This window comes from Ruditapes philippinarum, unplaced genomic scaffold (genome assembly GCF_026571515.1).
Source record: "Ruditapes philippinarum isolate M1 unplaced genomic scaffold, ASM2657151v2 ctg410_1_1_1_1, whole genome shotgun sequence".
NCBI lineage: Eukaryota > Metazoa > Mollusca > Bivalvia > Venerida > Veneridae > Ruditapes > Ruditapes philippinarum.
In genome coordinates this window covers 455900-478532 of record NW_026851999.1, presented here as the reverse complement: position 1 = coordinate 478532, position 22633 = coordinate 455900, and the positions used below count along the sequence as shown (strand labels likewise).

The following is a 22633-nucleotide window of genomic DNA, read 5'->3' as shown; positions in this document are numbered from 1 at the left end:
ACAAGGTAATGCTACATGCAGGTCCCCGTGGGATACTTATGCAACAGGTTAGAACCATTTAAATGTAACTTTCAGAAGGCCACCAAGGGAATATGTTTACTGAGGAACTTTTGTTTTTGTGCGTGACGCAATACGGGCATTTTGCTATCACAAAATCTCACATCTGAACTGACTATGTATGAACAAGTTCTTGCAACTTATATGAATCACTTTTGAGTCCGTTTCCTGGAACCAACCAGTACTGGTGTCTTATAAAAAAAACACGGTCGTGACCCGAGTATAGGGCTTGAACCAATGATCCCTGCTTTGAGGCGCAGACATCTAACTAATTGGCCACCGCTTCATTATGGCCATTGGAATAACGCAACAACGAAAGGTGAAACATGGTGTAATACTTATAGTTTTATTTATTCAAAAAGAGTATTCGTTTTTACTTTCTATTATAAATATCCTTTGAAATAAGTAATCAAATTATTCTATGACAATTTTAAAATGTACACGTTTATGCGTCTTCAAGTTTCCTTTCTGTGCAAACCTTTTTGTACACTGGTCGCATTGGTATGGTCGCTCCCCGGTGTGAATCCGTAGATGGGTTTGCAGGGCCTTGTGTGACTGACATTTGCGTCCACATATATTACAACGATGTCTTTGTCCTGACTTGTGAACTGAAATACAAGCGTTACACATGAGACAAAATTAAAAAGTGAGTTACAAAATAAAATATTATGTCATACATCAAAATTTGAAGTTATGTATCAAAAAGTACTAAGAATGAACATTCAAAAAGTATAGGTTATAGTTCATATATAAGAATTATATACAAATACGTGCAAGTGAGCGTTAGCTATTGGCATACATGCATGGAAAACTTATTACTTTTAAATATTAACACCAAATAAAAAAAATATACAAAAAAATACTTACGGTGATTACCTGAAAAATGTTGAATACAATAGTCACATTATTCAAAGTGGCATTGTGCTCATTTTTTAATTGTAAAATTGAGCTGAATTGCTTATATAGTTCAAAGGAGTGACTGTTAAAATAGCGATTGACAAAAAGTTGCTATTGGTAAATATTTAGAATTTAATACAAAGCAGCCTAAAAGATAAAAAGACTATCCAACTTTTTTCTACTAAATTCCGATGGATAATTACAGATTTTTTCTTTAGCCATGTGAGTTATTTAACGTAGATGCGAAGTCAATTTTAAAATTAAAAAGAAATATCACAAAATGTAAGCTTATTTTGACTTTCACTTATTATATACCCTTGGATTAGCATAATGTCACTTTAAAGTGCAGAATCACAGTCATTCTCAAATGTATTAAATATCTAGAAAACCTTAAAACTAGGAAATATTCGTAAAATCTACAAATTATATATTCTTTGAATTATTCGGAAAATGTAGAAATTCTATATTCTTTGAATTATTTGGAAAATCTAGAAATTTAAACGTTTTGAAATATTGGTCAAATCTAGAAATACAAATGTAATTTAAATAATAATGTACTTGAATATAATTCGTAAATTATAGAAATTGTTTAAGATGGATTAAAATCTAAGTAAAATCTAGAAAGTATATATACAAAATACAAATAAAGTAGGAATTATTCGTAAAATCTAGACATTTTATACAAATAAAGTACCGGTAAGAATTATCCGTAAAATCTAGAAATTCTATTTAAATAAAATCTAATTATTCATAGAAATACTATACAAGTAAATTACGAATTATAAATAAAATCTAGAAATAATTAAATCTAGAAATACAATATATACAAACAAAGTAGAAATTATTCGTAAAAAGTCAGAAATTTCTATATAAATAAAGTTGGAATTATTCATAAAAGCTAGAAATACTATACAAGTAAATTACGAATTATAAATAAAATCTAGAAATAATTAAATCTAGAAATACAATATGTACAAATAAAGTAGAAATTATTCGTAAAAAGTCAGAAATTTCTATATAAATAAAGTTGGAATTATTCATAAAAGCTAGAAATACTATACAAGTAAATTACGAATTATAAATAAAATCTAGAAATACAATATTAATAAATTAGGAATTATTCGTAAAAACCAAGAAATTGTATACACTTCCAATATCATCTAGAAATCGTGTCCATTTAGAATTATTCGTGAAATCTAAAATCATACATACGTTTAGAAATTCTTAATATCAGGAAGGCGAAATAAAAGACAGAAACCTTGACAAATTTTGACTTTATTAATAACTGCAACGAATTGCATTCTAGAACTGGCATGCTATAGATGCAGGGGTACGTGAGAGTTCGGGTGCAGCTGACTAAAATCACAGTATCATCATGTTTGACCTCTGTAAGGATGAGAGTAACCAATCTTCAAAGTCACATAATGGTGATCATAAAATGAAAATAATTACACGTGTATTCTTGCAAAGAAAACGGAGGGTGTGAATTACCTGAAGTTTTGTGCAAATTAAAAATCTTTAAACCACGTGTGTTTTCTTCCTCAGACAGAAATTTACCTTTAAACTAATAATATGTCATAAATTTAGTTATAAAAGAAGTTCCATTTATATAAGCATGCGTTCTGATTTTTCCCGCCAGATAATAAAGCACGCAGCTAGAAACGGACTGTAATCTCCAAAGGCTTCAAACACGACAACAGTCAGTACATTGACTATATAATGACCCTAATTACACTTTTTGTAAATTACTACGGCTGTGACCAGGTCAATCTTTAGTCAGTTACCCTGGGCAACATCGTCAATACGTGACCATTACCATTATTAATAATATAAGTGATGATTTATAATACTAATGTAAAGTTACATGTAGTTAGATATATATATATTAGACGAAATACACATGAGAATTGTTAAGTGGACATTCAATTAACGTCGGCCATGACCTCATTCCGTCCTCAATGTTTAGTTTATTTGTATTTTATATTTTAAAGAAACTCCGTAAACAGAGGTCAACATAAAATTTTGATTTCTTATACATGGATCAGCTGGAGCTTAAAACAGAATTATATGCAAAAGATAGATAAGAAATATATTTGAAAATAAATTGAAAAGTTGTATTTTTGTGCCCTGCGATCTAAGCCTTATTCGAGAGTGAAAAGCGTTGTGGTAACGGGAATATATACGTACCTAAATTCACTGGCGCCAGAGTCCTTTAATAATTATAAAATAAATTAAATTATGCTTATATAACACAAAATGCCCGAAATATTATCATTTTTTTTTACACCCCCGTATATACTATCATATGAAAATTATATACGATAGTGTATACGGGCCGGCGTAAATATGACATTTTAAGCAAAGTTCAAGAATTTGAAATTGATTGTCAGTCAAACACAATTAAGTTCAATTAAGTCATCTTAAAGGTCTTGTCCTCAAGGTCCAGTTCAGTTTACTATTCTCTTAAGGCAATTCTTTTGTAAATAACAAATATGTAGCGAGTTGTAGCAGCAACATCATCAACATCAACAACAACTTTGGTCTATATGTGTGACTTGACCTTTGAACTGGATGCGTGACATGTTTATTATCATGTATGACATACATGTATTTATGTCAAGTTATTTTAAAATCTATCAAGGAATGACAAAAATTTTTGACCACAACACGGTCATCAATTCACTTTTATGAAAAATTCATACCTTGAGCTATAGATTTGATGCTTGTGTGCGACATATTTATGTTAAATTATTTAAAAATCCATCTAAAGTTCGTAGACTTACCAATCAATGCACTTTTATGAATAATTCCTTTCAACTCTTAGTGTAACATTGACATATAAACCTTGGTCTTGCTCAATGTTAGAAAAACTTATGTAACGTTTTTAAATATCCATCAATACATAACAATGTTATGGAATGGACAGAGAGCGGAAAAGACAGACTGACTGACAACTCAAAAACAATATTCTAGTCGGATGCCATTTCAATCACCATTTGGATTTTATCGACGGGGGTTAATATGGGATGTTCCAGCTAGGTTTCATGACGAATGGTCTGCTAGTTAATACAAAGTTCTAACCTCATTCCTTCTATTTTCATATCTCGCTAAAGCGTTCTTGATAGAAATGAATCATGCTTAACTGTCAAACAAATAAACAAAATTTGATACGAGAATCTGAACGGATGCTGCATTTAGTTTTATAACGTAGCATCAATTCCCAAGGAGAAGTATTTTATTTTGAAGATGACTTCAACAGCCCTTTTTATAGCCGTCGCCATGATAATGGCAAGGGGCATATTGTGTTACCCCTTTCCGAACGTTCGAAAACCTTGTACGCCCATAACTCTGTTATGCATTAAGTTTATGTTAAAGTTTATAAATGCTTGAAATCATTCTTTTGTCCAATAGGATTGCAGTATTTCAAATGAATAGTAACACATTAACTTTGGTAAATCGGCAAACAGTTTATCACTCTAGTCAGTCAGTCAGTCAGTCAGTCAGTTTATTAGTACGTATTTACAAAATTAAATTGGTCAGGCTGCGCCGCGCGACCAATTTAATTTTTGTAAATACGTACCAATAAATTTTAACCGGCTTTAAATAGTGTTTTAATTAGTTTTGTAAACAGTCGATTTACTGGACTGATTATTGATTAACAGTTTGCCGATTTACAAAAGTAAATGTGTTACGATTCATTTGAAATACTACAATCTTATGGACAAAAATAATTTCAAACAGTAAGGGAATTTAAAACGTTTTGGCACTCATGCTAAGAATGATGAGACGATGGATCATGCGAAAGACCTAGACCTCTAGCTCCAAGATCAAGGTCACACTGAGAGGTAAAAGGGCAGCAGATAAAAATCTTGCTCGGTTCATAACTCTATAGTGCATCACGAGAGTTTGAAACATTTTAGCACAAATGTTAAGCATGATGAGACAATGTGTCATGTGCAAGACTCAAACCCCTCGCTTCAATGTCAAGGTCAGAAATCAAATATCAACAGTTAGAGAATCTTGTCCGGTCCATAACTCTGTCATGCATAGAGGGATTTTAAAACAATTTGGTACAAATGTTAAGTAGGTATGATGATGTGTCATGCGCAAAACTTGACCGCCAGGTCACAGGTCAGCAATTTGAAAATCTCGTACGGTCCATAACTCTGTTATGCATCAAGGGATTTTGAAGTCAGATGGCAAAAATGTTTACCATGATGTGTCCCTGTTTTAACAAGAATTAATTATGATAATCAATGCTTTACTTTGACAATTAAAATAGTTGTTTCTTATGGACATAAAATATTGAAATTTTTTCATGTTTATGCTCCAGTACTGACTTAACAGCCATCTTTTTCTTACAATAAAAAGACTTATGGTTTCTATTCATTTGCAAAAAAAAAGTATGAAATACTTTTGAACTATGTTGTCCTCTCATCTTTATTCATATTATTCGGTGTCATACAATATATAGCGGGGACGTCAGACTGTTTTCTAGTTTATGAATTCATTTGTACAAACTTTATAGATGGAGTTATACTAAGAGCTCGTGATACATGTAATTCATATATACGAAATAAAATGTATATAAACAGTGTAAATAAAATAAATACACGACAAACTCGGTTTTAATGAAATGTTTATTCAATTCAATAAATGTGTGTACAAACAAGATAATATCAGTAAATGTAATAAGCTAAGAACAAAAACTTCCCGTTTTACGATTCATAAATGTTTAAAGCGGCCTTCAGATTTTCTTACGGTTAAATATGTTTTTTTTTTTCATAAACCATTTCATATACTTGTCAAACCAAAAGAAAAATGTTGAAAAATGAAATCTGCCGACGATAAAATACACAAAGAATAAGGAAAACCCTCGATACCTCTAATATACCGGTCAGCTCTCTATATCTAAAATTAAAAAAAAACGAACGATTCGTTTCCCGATCTTCTATTTTTAGAAACGAACGTCACTGCCGCATTATAAATAGCTCTCATGACACTGTTTAAAAGAATGTTTACAAGTGATGGGATGCACTTTTCCAAGTTAATATTTCAGAAATACTTAGTTTGAAACAACATAGAATTATTTTCCAAACAGAAAATAAAAGGCTAAAGGCCGCTTTAAACTAACATCACTGTAGACTGAATCAAAGACTTAATTAAACAAGAAAACGCCAAGGCCCGGTCTGTGATGCGGTAAATGAATATCACCGGATGTCAAGTTCACATATGTGCGTGATTTACATATGACGTATTTTGATAATGCTTACCATTCGTATAATGTTTCCAAAGCGTCATCAAAGTCATTCATTCACATGTAAATTATATATCATTTTACACACGGTCTCCGATAAGTACTATCTATATTGTTGTTAATCTATATGTCTTAATAATATATAGCATTTAGGCCCCGTGTTCACTAAGAAAAGATCAGGATCAGGATCCTGATTTATTTTCATTGTTTAATGTTACTAAAATTATTTGTGTTTTGTTGAATTAAATTGTAAATATTCAAAATGTAAAAATATGCTGATTTGCAAAGAAAACAAACTATTTTGGGATAAAATCAACAAATACCAAAACAAATACAAAAATAATTGGATCAAAATAAGGATCAATTTTAGGATCAGGATCAATATTTGGATCAACTGTAAAATGCCCATATCTTGCAAAATTAACAATTAATTTATTCTAAAATTTCATATACTTGCTATTTCAAGTCCAGTTTTATAACATTTATAATAAGATATTTATCTATGAGAATAAACAATGAAGAATATTAGGTTTTTTAAATTTGATCCTGATCTTGATCCTGATCCTTAAATCTTTGTGAACACGGGTTCTTAATTGGTATTACTTGGTACGGATATTGGCTTTAATGTACTACATATACATATATACAGATATTTTTAATACAGTGAGGATTGAACCTATAATACAGGAGTTTTTATTTACATTTTTTTTAAAAGAAAGCAACAACAACAAGAAGACCAATATGGCCCTTAATCGCTCACCTGACCCATGGAACTCATCCGAGCAATTACCTAAACAAGCATCTTGACCAACTTTCATGACAATTGAGTCAAAAATGTGACCACAAGAGTGTTAAGGTTTTTCCGTATTTGTGCAGTGTGACCTAGTTTTGGACCCCAGGTTCCCCATATTCGAACTTTACCTAGAAATTATCAAAACAAACTTTCAGACCAATTTCAAGGATATTTGGATCAAAACAGTAGCATCTAGAGTCTTAACAAGATTTTTATATTTTTAGCTTCTGTGACCAAGTTTTACATCCGAGATGACCCATGTTCGAACTCATCCGAACAGTTAGCTAGACAAGCATCCTGGCAAAGATTGATGATGATTGAGGCCGCTAGAGTGTTAACAAACAAATGTGGACGGACGACAGACGACGGACATTCAACACCCTAAAAGCTCACCCTGATCTAGCTCATAAGAACTTACAAAAAACTGAATATAAAAGACGATTATTTATCCTGGGTGGTTAAATGAAGGGAAACAATGTGCGATTTGAGATGACCTTTCTGTGTGAACCGTTTATGACAATGCGGGCACGGAAATGGACGCTCCCCAGTGTGAGTGCGCATGTGCGTTTCCAAGGCTTGCGGTGATTGGTTGTGCTTTCCACATGTCTTGCATATATGTTTCACGGAACTTGTCACATCTGTAATTGAAGAAAATAAACGTGATTTTATTACATAAATAATTCATGCTTTACAACAATAACAACACTAACAACTACAGCAGCAGCAATATAATAATAATAATAATAATAATAATGATAATAACAAAATATTAATGATAATGATAATAATTATAATAATAATGATGATGATGATAATGATGATGATTATAATAATAATAATAATAATAATAATAATAAGAAAATTTATTATGATGATGAGAGGAGGATGACGATGACGAATCATGATGATAATTATGATGATGATCATTATACATAATCAAAATGATGATCAAAATCTATGTGCCCATTATATTTTGTCTATCTCTATGTTATAAGACAATCATACAGAAATCTCACTTATTAACATCAATTATCATAAAACAAAATAATATGTCAATAGATTGATGCAATTTAATTATATTTCTGAAAAATTAACCGTCTATATAAATGTAACGCATACATATCATAAAGGGTTTTAATCAGGGAATCAATAATGTCCCATGTCGAATAAGAGTAGCTTCCCGTTGTCAAGCGAATATCTATTTTAACACAGGAACAATGTCGAATCAAACAAAACAATGAAGTTTTTTTTACTTCATAGATTGATTGAATTATTTACATGTAATAATAATTTATTTATTTATTTTTATATTTATTTATTTACAACTTGATTGAATTATTTACATTTATGTATAATTTATTTATCTATTTAGTTATCACTTGTTTGTTGGTGTTTTTTTTTCAGTTTTTCAGAAATAGTAAAATATTCCAAATTTTATAATGCGGATAATGCGGGGAAAAATAAAAGTGTCATACAAGCCCAACAAATCAAATAAGGCATGTCATCAGACGTTGACATTTACAATTTCTGGGAAACAAAGTTAAAATCTGAGCTAGTAAAAGCTCTTTTTCTAAAACATCCATTGCACATTGTTAAACAAAACAAACTAGATCTATATGGAAACCGCATGCATGCCTTTGTGTTTCCATTGAACTATATTTTCGTTATCATGTGAATAAACTACAAATCCGAGGTCAATGGAATGTAGGCAAGTGCGCAAATGGATTGAAACAATTTCAAAAACCATAATACATATATGAACTTAGAAAGCTTTGGATTGAAGCCTTTTAAATTATGTCCAAAGTTAAAGTTTGTTTTTATGTTGTCCTTGACCTTTGACATTTGAACATCTAAACTGAGTAGATAGAACATGCATGCACTTGTGAACTAAGAACGTTTTAGAGACGGACAATGTTCATATTTGCTACTTTGGGTCTCGGTGACCTTGACCTTTGACCCCGTGGCCTGTATGATAAAGCGAATCAAAGTGAATACACCGCTGAAGTTGTGATCCAGGGAGAGCTTAGTTCAGCTACATATATACCAGAGAGTTGCAATTGTAGTTGCTATGTTTTAAAGTCATAACGAGAACATAGCATTTATGTTCCTGGTTATATCAACGACGACCGGATGTTAATCATTTTAAAAAAACAAAACAAAAAAATCATTCAACATATCAACCCCACGTCTACCTCACTTGTACCTTTTTGTAGTGTGTCAGAAAATGTGACGATAGGTGTGATTTTTGCGTGAATCTTTTCAGACAAATATCACACTGAAATGGACGCTCTCCTGTGTGAACGCGCATGTGCGTCTCCAAGGCCTTGTTTGATTGGTTACCTTTTTTGCAGATCTTGCACACGTGTTTACCGTCGAAACTCTTTCCGGGGGTTGTCTTTCCTGAAACAGAGAATAAGAGGTAAATAATTATTTAATAAATGAAGAAGTTGCTTTGAAGAACACAAACGTCTATGGAATAAGGCAAACATTCATAAATAACAAATGAAAGACAAGTACGCCACATAAGACTTTTAACCACCTTTTCCTCCAATTTGAAAAATAATAATTTAAGTCTTCTTGATAGGAATAATTTGTATGTCATACTATATTGGACGCTGAATTCTTCGTGAGAGTGCGTTGATCTGCAGCCTTACAAAATATCGGGGGTTCTTTTTGGATATCTGAAAGAACCAAACGTCTTTCTTTGCAAGAAAATAGTAGAATGTTTCTCAGTTGGTATGACTTAAAACTCAATATTTATACCAGTAAATATTCGGACCTAAATCTAAACATTTATACAGATGGGAAAAAAGTAGTAATTTCTGTGATATCTTTAAGACAAATGGTATATTCTAAGTAAAAAAAATGAACGGTTTTATTCTTCGGGTTTTTTTAAAAATTTTATTCAATGATGTTTTCACCCTTTGAAACTGAGACCTATAAAAAGGTTCCTTCCCAAATGTATTTTCTTTTCAAATCACCCAGTTCTCCCAAAATTTCTAAACCCACACTCCTAAATTTGCAATTTTAGCGATACGTCTTCCCAAAAATCAGGCAGCTAGGGCCTTTTCTCAATTAAGTCAGAAAAGACACTGGTACGTTGTGAGGGAAAGGGGCGTGGGTGTTGTAGGCATCCAAGTTGAGTCTCTTTTTACCATTTCTGTAATACCTATCGAAAATGTAACCTACAAACGTCCATCTTTTTTTTTTATTGAACTTAGCTATATCATGTATATTCGATGTATTTCAGTCAAAACAACACAATGCATGTATATGTGTATAAATGCAAATCAACGGGAATCACATATCTATTATAACAACTGTCGTACTTATAAGAAAACAGTCACAATATCTGGTACAGTTATACATGTTATAGAAAAGAAAATCTACACCAAAATAAAAATGAAAATAATGAAGTTTTCAGCAAGAAGCCAGATTTTTATTGATAAACTTACACAGACTATATACAGACGTCATATACTCTGAATCATGTAAAACTGATATTTTAAACACCATCATCATCACCATCATCAACAACAATATCAACAACATTACCAAAAACAACATCAATATTTCATAAAGCATTACATACGTAGAAAGCATATAGCTTGTACAAAACATACTTAAAACAATACACATTGATTTCAGGTCTAAATATTAATGTAACTTAATTTATTGTGCCAATGATAAGAGCTATCAGTAGGACAAGAACGCTCGACTTTTCTCAGTTACTGATAGTAAAACGAGTGACTGGATTCAACAAAAAATATAATATCATTTCAAATAAATGGGGTAGTTGTGTCACTGAATGTGCCCCATGTCTTTTTTTTAAGTTTGCAGAGGGCCATATTTCGATCAAAATACTAGAACATGTCAGAATTAAAGGCTTTGGTGGGTGAACTCCGATGATGACCCAGAAGACATGTATTTACACCTAACCTTTTTTCCACGTTAAACAAATTTCAGATAAACTCTTAATTTTTTATTTAAAAAATAAAGTTTCGTGTAGTCAATGCATTTTTGCAAATTTTTAGTCACTATATTTTCATAGTTTACACAATATTATTAGTCTTACAGTTTCAACCAGTGCTGCCAGTTTCCCTATCTAGAGTTTTCACTTCCTCTAAAAATAAAAATCAAACATTTTTTAAGTGTTTGAAAATTCTGCACAGAAAACTGTTGTATTCAACGATATATAGGTAAATAAACCTTAACACTTGGTGCATTTTATATTATATATTTTATAATTTTCAACGTTGAAAAGCAATTTTATATTATATATTTTATAATTTTCAACGTTGAAAAGCAATTAACTTTTTTTCATAAACTATATTGGTTTCTTAAAAAACAGTTATTTGTGTTTTTATCATTTCTCATTTCATACATTCTCCGTGTTTAGATGCACCAGCATGTGTGATTTCAGATGGCCTTTTCTAGTAAACCGTTTTCTACAATTGTTACATTCATATGGCCTCTCTCCAGTGTGAATTCTCATATGTACTCGTACGGCACTCGGACTTTGAAACTTTCGACCACAAATTGGACATGCTTTATTGCCATCGGTCAAGCCTTCTACCCCTTGATAGTCCAGAGCTGAAATACAATAAATATTCGAGTTAGTTGCTGAATACATGACATGCCTACACGAACTAATGACATTTTATACTAGAAATCGTATGGCAAAATTGAAAATGTCCAAAATTTGAAAATGTTTGATATCAATGATATTCATTCAATAACACATACTTTGACCATCACATGAGAAAAAGTTAGCATATCTGCAATTGTTTTCGGGTTTTATATGCAATACACCAGTCAATGGTATGTTACGTGGCCCCTTACGGACGGAGAATAACGGAAAAATTGACACTCCCAGTAAAGTCATTGCCCGGCAGGGAACAGTCAAGAAGTAAAATTTCAAATAAATTGCCCCGCCCACTTTAGGTGCTACAGTTAACTTGTGCATAAGATATATCCAGTAACAAATGATATATCCAGTAACAAATCATAGAACTCCATTGAGGTCTAAACGACTAAAAACATAGAATTTGAATTTCTTACATAGCTAACCTAGGTCACTTAAAATCAGAAAGATATACAAAAGATAATTAAGAAATATACACTGATTAAATTAAAAAATCTTTTTTTTTTCAAGATTAATGATTTATTTGATGCAGGTTTCCCCTCATCGTAGTTAATGTTGTAATTAAAAATGTATAAATAAGGAATATTGTTTTGATTACCTAGTAAATTACCACATGTTATCCTTCATTTACATTTGTGATAAGTAACCAAAATTTATTTTATGTCATGCTTAAGGATACTCTCGCTATTGTTATTTGCAAGGTCAAAATGGCGTAGCTAATATTGCATACTTTTTATACTACATGTATATTGTAAAATTCCAAAATATTAGTGATTTAAAAGCGGTGTTTTTAATTGCAACAAAAGTTTTGAGGTTAGAGTTGTATCTCGTAAACTCCGTGTTTATCTTTCGTTAGGAATATGTAAATAAATTGTTATAAACTCAATTTGGAGGAAAGAAAAATATAACTATATATACAATTTACAACTCTTTATTCTTATCTAGATATGTATTTTTCATAAAATTTACATAAACATATATATAAAAAAAAAAACATTTCCTTTAAACGAAATGTCTAAAAGTTGAAAATTAATGGTTCAGTGGGAATCATCTGTATCTACAACAATTTAAAACGAAACAACAATTTAAAACAAAACAACAATTTACGACAATGTTGATGAAGGTCCTCCATTTGTTCCTTGTATAACTGATGACCTTGTATATACATACATTATAGTTAATTCCGCAAAAATCGAGGAATTAACGCACCTTAGTTAGTTTAATATACCACCAATCAGGAGTTTCAGATATGGATTACCTGTAGGACACACAAGAATTTAGGGTCTATGTGCATTTTCTTTGGTCTTTGTGTGGTATTTCCCACATAAACAAGTGGCAATTTCAACCCAAAGCGACAGTTTATGTTCTTTTCCTTTTAGCTAGGAAGAGAAGAGAACATTAACCTTTGGACTTTGGCCCAGACGGACGTACATTCAATCGTGCGTTCTTTCAGTTTTTTTTATCTTTAATCTCTAAAAAAACCATAAGCATGTTCACCCAATAAGCAGCTTTTTTCCAAGAAGTACAGAATGAATATTATGACTGCCATTATGCATTTATAATTACTTAGAATAAACATTAACGATTACACAGATTGCATGTATATTTCAGCAATAAATAATTCAACAAAAAATATATTTCCACTGCCTTATATTTAGCCCATACATTTAGTAAAAAAGGCGAAGGTGTTTTATATGCAGGCTTATAATTAGTATGTATACATATTGGAAACATTTGAACAACAAAAGTCAGGAATTGCAAAGAATGTGGTAAATGCTCAAGTTATTTGAATTAAAAAAAATCAAAATGGTAATTTTTTTTACAAAATTCGTATAAAATATCAAAAAAGGTTATGTATAACAAGTTACAAAACACAACGGGCAACTTATGGTTAATTTGATTAAATTTGTTCCTTCAATAAAATCAGTCACAATAAACTAATAATGTTGCTTGTACACGTGACACGAGCAATATTAATATATAGAAACATATGTGTACACATGTATGTAAACATTATTTTGTTTCCTTATAATGAACTATCATATGTGATCTCATGTTTCCTTTCTGGTTAAAACCTTTCCCGCATATTCTACAAACATGAGGTTTCTCTCCGGTGTGGACGCGCACGTGCCGCTTCAAGAACGCTGGTGCCGGGAACGCCTTTCCACATAGTTGGCAAACATGTTTACCACCACGCCCTCCAGTTCGTTCCTCCCCGTACATCACTGAAAAAACATAAAAATATATCATTTAAGAAGTAACTTTTTTCATATACGAACAAATAAATTATTTTGTTGAATATTGGATAAAATTCAAGACAAGGTATCCCTGAAAACATTTTTCAAGGAAATATACACATACTTATTTTTTCCAGGAAATACGAGTGTATATACGCAATCATTGAAATAATCACGCACTTATCTTTTTCAGGAAATATTATGCGCTCCTATGGAAATATACACGTACTAATCGTTTCCAGGAAATATATGTATGTACTCACTTATGGAAATATGCACGTACTTATCTTTTCCAGGAAATATATATACGCACTTATGGAAATAATCACATATACTTATCTTTTCCTGGAAATATATAAACACACTTATGGAAATATACAAGCACCTATCTTTTCCAGGAAATATATTTGCGCACTCATGGAAATATTCACGCACTTATCTTTTCCAGGACATACATATTTACGCACTCCTGAAATATATACGCACTTATCTTTTTCAGGAAATATATATACGCACTTATGGAAATATGCACGCACTTAAGGAAAAATACACACACTCACCCTTTCTAGGGAAAGATATTATTATATTTTCCACAATTACACAAAACGATGTTATGATAAAATTTAGGTTTAAGCAAATGGGACAAGTTTGCAAAAGGTTTGAAATTATCACCTTTAATTTTATATGTACAGCTTACGACTTTATACGAAAAAATATATATCTAAACCTTAAAAACAAGTCCAATTAACTTGGCAGAGGTGTTTCCAACGAGCCACTCTTGGTTATATTGAAAAAGAAAAAAAATATTTCATAAAATGAATTCCACTGTTTCAATAAGAAATATGTCATTATCGTTTACTTATAACACAGTGATGTTTTTAAGGTCGCTAATAACATACGAACATGTTACATGAAACCAGGAACATTATATGTTTACAAAGTCCAACATTTTATATTTGTAACATTATATATATTATATATTTGTAACATTTAAAATAGAATTTATTTTCCTTTTGATGTCAAGTACTAGTACATACATTCTAAATAGTCCATTGTCAAAAATAGTTCATGTCAAAAGAGGTGATAACAATTAAATTAATTAAATTTTAAATAAGTTGCAGACCAGATTTTTGAAAAATGTATCAGTAAGAATGGAATGCCAAATTAATTTCTGTGGTATTGCGGGGGGGGGGGGCTTGTTTTGCAGTCCTCCTGTCGCCAGGCAAGTTCTGAATGTGCCAGGTCTTTTTGCTTTACTTTAGTTATTTCTATATAATTAAATAATAAAAAAACCCTTAACTACGTTATGTGAAACAAAAATGTATTCGATCAATACGAGACTACTTAAATTTACAATGTGCCTACGAATAAAATATTTTATTTGTTTGTTTGGGTTTTACGTCATACCAACACAGTATAGGTCATATGGCCAGGTTCCAGCTTTACTGGTGGAGGAAGACCTCAGGTGCCTTTCCGTGAATTATTTCAGGCACGAACGGGCATCTGATAAAATAGTTTAAAGGTTGCAATCAAAGTCCATTAAGAATAAGGGAGGGGCAGTTGCTAATGATGCTAGGGTACAGGCATGTGTCTTGTTTAGTAAATGTCTTGTTTAATACATAGAAAACATTGAGACCATTGGTGCATGTATAAATCAATTCATATCCAATTTGCAAAATAATTTTACTGTATCAATTGCATAAGTATACAAACACGGAAATACATGTAACTGGAAATATCGACCCTTTCCATCAGTCTTCGCATTAGAACCTCGAACACAAGGGATACTCATACAAATTAAAGACAAAAATATCAAAATGATCTTATGTTCTCAAATCACGCTAAAATGACATTTGTAAAAATCCCAGTATTAAATTCTGTTTAAATATTATATATTTTGGGTTTGAAGCGTAAATATATCTATATATCTTGAACGAAATTTAGACGCCGACAGAACTTTAAAACAAGTCATGTGACTTGAACAAACCCTGGAAGTTACAGCAACAGATATTGTGGATATTGTATGATTGAAACAAACATAAATCATTCAATTGACATGTTCTTTAACATTTCCAGAGTTCACTGTGGCAACTTTTGTGAAATCTTAAAGCTCTAACCTGACCGACGTGGGTCAAGTTAGGAAACCACCATTTTATTCTTTATAAGGAGAAAAGTTTTGTTAGTGTATTCATTTTGAGGACATATACAGGTTAATGAATGAAAAATTCAAAACGAAGAAGTGAAAATTTTGCCTGTGTCTCCCTTTAATACACTGAACGGATACGATAATTTGGCCATTTGGTCTAACCTATGCTAAGAAACTTATTATGTAAACGAATAGCAATTTAAAGTTGTGAATTATTGACTAAGTTTACTGCAATATAAAGGGAAAACGTTCATCTAAATATAGTAAATTTATCAGCCTGGGTTCCAGTCTGTCGATTTTTTTTATGTTTCTGTTTGGTATATCGAGTTGATACTATCAAAACGACGAGCGAATACGGAATAGCGCATAAATTGTTATGAATAAAGAAAAAAAAAATGTTATAAATAAGCAAAAGCTATCAACGCCTGAATCCCAGGCTATAAATTTATAGGTGCATGTATAAAAGTAAACATCACATTATTTAAATACTAATTTTTATGGTTGCAAAAACCGAACGTACAAATTTTTATTATATTTTATTATTTTAATTAATTACAGTTTGGTTTTCAGACATATTTTTATCATAATTTTACCCAAAACCCTTAAATGTCAAATGTATATACATTCATTATTTTGATTGCATCTTCAACCATATTTATAGTCCGTATTAAGCCCGAGATTAATATAAATAATCGAAGAGGAGTTACATTGTGATAAAACAATGATGCCAAAGTTATATCACTCCTTAATGACGTCACAGTCTAGACTAGTGACGCCTCTCTTTCACCCACTTTGTAAACAATCTTTGTCCCTTGTAATGCCTGAATTCACCAAATTACATATCAAATTTGTGTTTCAAGTGTGTGGCCATATGTGCCGTCATGTTGCATGACACAATTTACCGCAAATGGAACACTCGTGTTTTGACCGTTGCACTCTTCTTGGAGCAGACGACAGATCTGAAATACAAAATTCAAACTTTTATATCTTGTGTATGTAATTTATATACATTCTATTTTCATTAAACTGTTGGGCTTAAACGCCCATTAGGCAAACATATACAAAACTCCATGACGAACAGTATAAATGTGCTAAAAACTAAAACCGCATGTCTAAGTACATGATAACAAATAGTAAATGCTGCGAGTTGTTGACTAAGTTTATATAAATAAATCGAGTAAAAGTTCATCTAAATAAAATTTATTTAAAGATACAAGTATAAAAGGAGTGTAGGACACCCTACCGGACAAAAATGAAAAGGCGGACAAAAGCCCTCCCATGAAAATGACAGAGCGGATAAAAGCCCTCCCGTAAAAATGACTGGGCGGACAAAAGCCCTCCCGTGAAAATAACGGGGCGGACAAAAGCCCTCCCGCATCAAATACATATATTTACGTTGAATAGTTTGTATTTTCTTTTCAATGCACTCAACATATATAAATTGTAATCATATATATTTTTGTTTTCCATTGGCATAAGCATGTTTGTATGAGCTTGAGCACATTCCTGACAGGCATCCGAACAGTAAGTGCCAAAATCTGTAAGTGCAGATTTATTCACGTAAATGACTAATGACTAAGTTAAGATTAATAGAGCAATAAATGATGAAAAAAAGGTTTAAATTAACTAAAATTAAAAGTCCAAGACATTTATAATGTGTCTTGTAATGAGTCAATTACTTTTAAAAGTGAGTTTGTTTTTAAGGACATTTGTGTTAAAAGTTATTTCGTTAAACATTTCAGACAGGTATATTCTGAATGAAAAGTGGTTCTAGGTCATACACATACTTAGGCCAATTAAAAACAACAACAAATATATAGGTTACAATTTTAATATGTCGAGTGTATTGCAAAAACACAGGCATTTAACATACATATATATTTTTGTCCGCCTTGTTAATATCACGGGAGGCTTTTTGTCCGCCCAATCATTTTCACGGGAGGGCTTTTTTTTGGATGGGAGGGCTTTTGTCCGTTTCCCGTATGAAAGTAAACCGTCCTTATTTTTATTATCATGGTTGTAGAAACCAAAGTACAAAATGTATCCCTGTTGACATATAATTCGTATTTGATTATAACTGATAACTCCGTACTCTGACCTCTTATTATTAAACCAAAAACACTGACATGTGCTCTTTTGTTAATGAAATTCTTATTGTATCAACTAATAATTTGAGTGATCTATGCAATGTACATCAGAGGGCGTTTTTAAATTGATCATGGTTGCCAGACATAATTTCATCAAAATTTTACCAAAATAGAATTTATTTTCCTTTTCATGTCAAATATATACATTCTTTATACACTATACAAAGATTACACCCTCTGTTTTGTTTACATCTAAACCATGTAAATTAACTATTTTCAGTCCGTATTAAGTCATATAAAGTCCGAGAATATTATGAATAATAGATGAGGTGTTCCGATTGTGGTAACAAAAGCATGTCAAAGTTATGTAATTCTATAATGACGTCACAATCTAGTGAAATCTCTCTTCCAACTAATCTTTTATATCCACTTTTGTAAACAATATCTTTGTCCTTTGAATTGCCTGAATTCACTCAAATATCAAATGTTTGTTTCAAGTGTATTGACATATGTGACGTCATGTTGCTTTTCTGGGCAAAACTTTTGCCGCAAATTTGACAGGAATGTGGTTTCTCTCCAGTATGAATTCTCATGTGTCGTTTAAGAAAGGACGGCGCTGGAAACATTTTACCGCAAATTAAACACTCGTGCCTATACCGCTGCACTCTTCTTGGAGAAGACGACAGATCTGAAATATAAAATTCAAACTTTAATATCTTGTGTATGTCATTTATATTTATAGAAGTTAATTTTCATTCAGAACCACTAGGCTTAAATCTAAGCCCATTTAGGGAAACATATACAAAACTTTATGAGGAACAGTATAAATGAACTAAAATCTAAACTGTATGCCCATGTACGTAATAACGACATCTAGCATTTTCTATACATGTAAAATATATAAAGCTATATACTATTTGTTGTCTTTGGATTGTAAAAAAGAAATTAAATATGTGATTAAAAAAATTAGAGAATACCTAGAAAGAAAGAAACTTGTCGGTATATTTCATTAAAATCATTATCCAGTAAAGCATGCGTCAAATCATCTCTAGATCTACTAAAACGCTGCGGAATATTTCGTTCTGGAATCATTTATTCTGTTTACATACAATAATCACGTATATTAAATTACCCAGATATTCTTTGCAACAAATTCTTAAAGAAACGACCATTAAGGTATCAAAACGAAATAATTTTAATGTTTTTAATTTTTATAAAAATATTTCACCATATAAAGGTGAATAAGATTATTACACCTTTAAGACACGATTCTTTTCCCCGGGATATCTTTTAGTCACATTACAAAGGGCATCAATTTAGATAAAAAAAATCTGATACATAGAAAGTTATCAAAATTTAAGCCGGTGCTATGGGGCCTGTATTGACTACTGTCATCCATAAAGAGACCCGACTTAACAAAGACAGAATTATTTTCATTTTGGCCGTTTTGCGCAATCTTGTTTTCAAGTGCAAGAACAAGTTATAATTGTAAAATAATGCAGTATCATACTTATGTACTTTCTTTGCTTATGTAAAGCGGACCTTCGATATTTTCCGAATGACTTCAGCGGTTAGACAAAAGTAGAGTGAACGCTATACTTCCAACTGCTGTAAGTTTTCAATTTACAAGCTTAGAAACAATAAAATTTCAATTTATATTGTATATTAGTATGTAAATATAAGAAATAGTGTACACCACCAAATGCACGGGGGTGCTAACTGTGAACACCCTAAAACTCTATGAAGTAAGTTATGTTCAAACAATTTGTAGCTTAATACTTTCTTTATTGTCTATATTTCTCAATGAATCCTAATATCTAACACAACACACATCAAATTTACACACAACTGTCATCCATTTTACTCTTTCTTCGAACTAGATATTTCTACAGACAAGAAAATGTTAGAATTACAAATGATGTCATCAGCATTTTAACCCGATGTAATATTAATCATAACTTGGCGTCGGAATTTCTTGTAACAAACACGTAAATTTCTAATGAATTGTATATTGCATAACTTCAAAACTAGTTTAATTGTATCTTTTTTATTAATGATGACGTCACATTTTGAAGAATTTGAGGCTCTTTTACAAAGAATTGTCAGTGTCCGTTTCTTTTTAAACAAAGAAGTTCTAGTAAATCCAGTAGTAGAATACTACATCTGGTGCATTTAAAATACACCCGGTTTGACGTGAACAATTGAATGTGACGTCAAGTTGCTCTTCTGGGCAAATCCTTTTCCACAAATTTTACAAGTGTACGGTTTTTCTCCAGTATGAATTCTCATATGTTGTTTTAAAATAGCCGGTACTTGACATGCTTGGCCGCAGATGGGACATACATGACATTTTTTCGGTCGCTGGCGCGTATTCCCTCCTGAAGACACTGAAAATACAAAAATAAACATGTTTATTACATGCTTTTCGGTGGTTTATAGAAATATATCAGTGATATAAAACTTGTAATTTCACTGTTTGAAACAGTGAAATTACCACTTTGATAATTTCACTGTTTTGAATTTAAGCCCCTTACGTTGTTTCAGTGAAATACCAGCGTGCACAGTACTGGGTACCAACTTAATGACGTGACGTCGTAAATGACGTCACGTTGTATTATTATTTGGCGCGCTTTTCATTCAGTATTAGGTTTAATGTCTTTTTAAAACGTTTCTTTGCATATAATAAAAAGAAAATTTGTTTAGTTTAGTGTAAGATCGAAATATATTTCACCTTGTGAGCACCAAAAATTCATATTTCACTCGTGGCTGTGCCACTCGTGAAATATACCTTTTGGTGCTCACTCGGTGAAATATATTCCGATCTTACACTGAACTAAACAAATATCCTCTATTTAATAATATATACATAATCAAAATAAATAAATAACTATTTATAAAAAAAAAGAAATAAATAAAACACTCACAGTTATGAAATATAAACAATGTAATTTACAATAAAGTCTGTATTAATCTTCATGTACATGTATAATAGTTTTGTTTTCTTCAACATACATACACAACAGTTTTTTGTATCAAATTATTATACATTCGAAATAATTAATCTATATCAGTTTTCCTTCAGCAAAAATAAAGAACATGATTTGATATAAAACCTTTTTTACAACTCGAAATATAAATAAATATATAAATATACATTCAGCCTTTGGTACAATCTAATGCTAAACTTACAACATTATCTAAGGCTGACCCCTGACAACACCCGGCTACATGTATATAAATTAAGCCTACAATATGCCATCAAAAGGTTTAGGAGATACATATGTTTTATTTAATAAGTTGTTGATGTCAAGGAGTTGTTCATTTTAGCCTGATTATGTATAGCTTTATTATTAGGGGGCCAATATAAAACTTTTTTTGGAAGAGAAAATATTCACAGTAGAATTGAAGTGTCTTCTTCCAGTCTAAACGGGCCATAATTGATAGAAATATTATTATATGTTATACATACATGTATATATAGAATACAGCACTATTTATTACTTGGGAGTAAAGAACTAAAAACAAAGCCTTGACTTCTATTGTAAAAGTAAATCATTATCTTGATTTGTTATGGGTAAAAGCGACAAAAAAAAATGTGGAAGTACAGTTTATTGAAATGTTCTTATCAAATAATGTTGAAATGTTTGTCAATAGGAGAAATATCTTTTAAGTCAAAACATTAACAATAAAAAACAATAATATACAATGTTATAACTGAGGTGTCCTCTAGTTTATAATTCTTGAACTGTTCAACGTCAGAGTAATTTTTTTTCCCTGTCAAGACATGTCAACACTAAGCAGCTGAATGTAAATGTATTGTTTAATTGCATGAAATTTAAAATTTCAAATAAAATAAAGCATTTTATCATATATCATTAGATGATAATTTTCTACAAATCCTTAGACTTCCTCTTTTAAATTACTTTCACTAAAATCACCACTATAAATTAACTTCATTTTAATCCCCACTTTAAATTACACTCATCAAAATCTCCACTTTCATCCACTTTCATCATAATCACAACATTAAACTACTTTCAGCATAAATCTCCACTTTCAATTACTTTCATTATAATCTCTACTTTAAATTACTTTCATCATCATTACCACTTTAAATTACTTTTATCATCATTACCACTTTAAATTACTTTTATCATCATTACCACTTTAAATTACTTTAATCATTATTACCTCTTTAAATTACTTTCATCACCATTACCACATTAAATTACTTTCATCATCATTACCACTTTAAATTACTTTCATCATCATTACCACTTTAAATTACTTTCATCATCATTACCACTTTAAATTACTTTCATCATAATTACCACTTTAAATTACTTTCATCATCATTACCACTTTAAATTACTTTCATCATAATTTCCACTTTAAATTACATTCATCATAATTTCCACTTTAAATTACTTTCATCATAATTTCCACTTGAAATTGCTTTCATCATAATTTCCACTTGAAATTGCTTTCATCATAATCTATGTTCATCATGATAT

At 31.0% G+C, this 22633-nt stretch overlaps 1 protein-coding gene across 7 annotated transcripts in view; it reads right to left on the bottom strand.

The window, feature by feature from the left end:
* Window positions 1-389: 389 nt before the first annotated feature.
* The window catches only part of LOC132745172 (zinc finger protein 500-like), a 99964-nt gene continuing 77720 nt past the window's right edge, over window positions 390-22633 (bottom strand). The window contains exons 5-6 of one of the 7 annotated variants that reach the window (XM_060734122.1): window positions 9345-9404; window positions 7431-7642 (exon numbers count right to left, since the gene is read on the bottom strand). In XM_060734122.1, coding sequence (XP_060590105.1) covers window positions 7446-7642; window positions 9345-9404 — 257 coding nt within the window. In that variant the 3' untranslated portion in view covers window positions 7431-7445. Of the gene's footprint in view, window positions 666-7430; window positions 7643-9344; window positions 9405-11367; window positions 11598-13647; window positions 13875-18431; window positions 18808-19971; window positions 20507-22633 lie in introns of those variants that run through there. The other 6 variants (XM_060734270.1, XM_060734263.1, XM_060734191.1 and 3 more) reach the window with 6 other exon arrangements.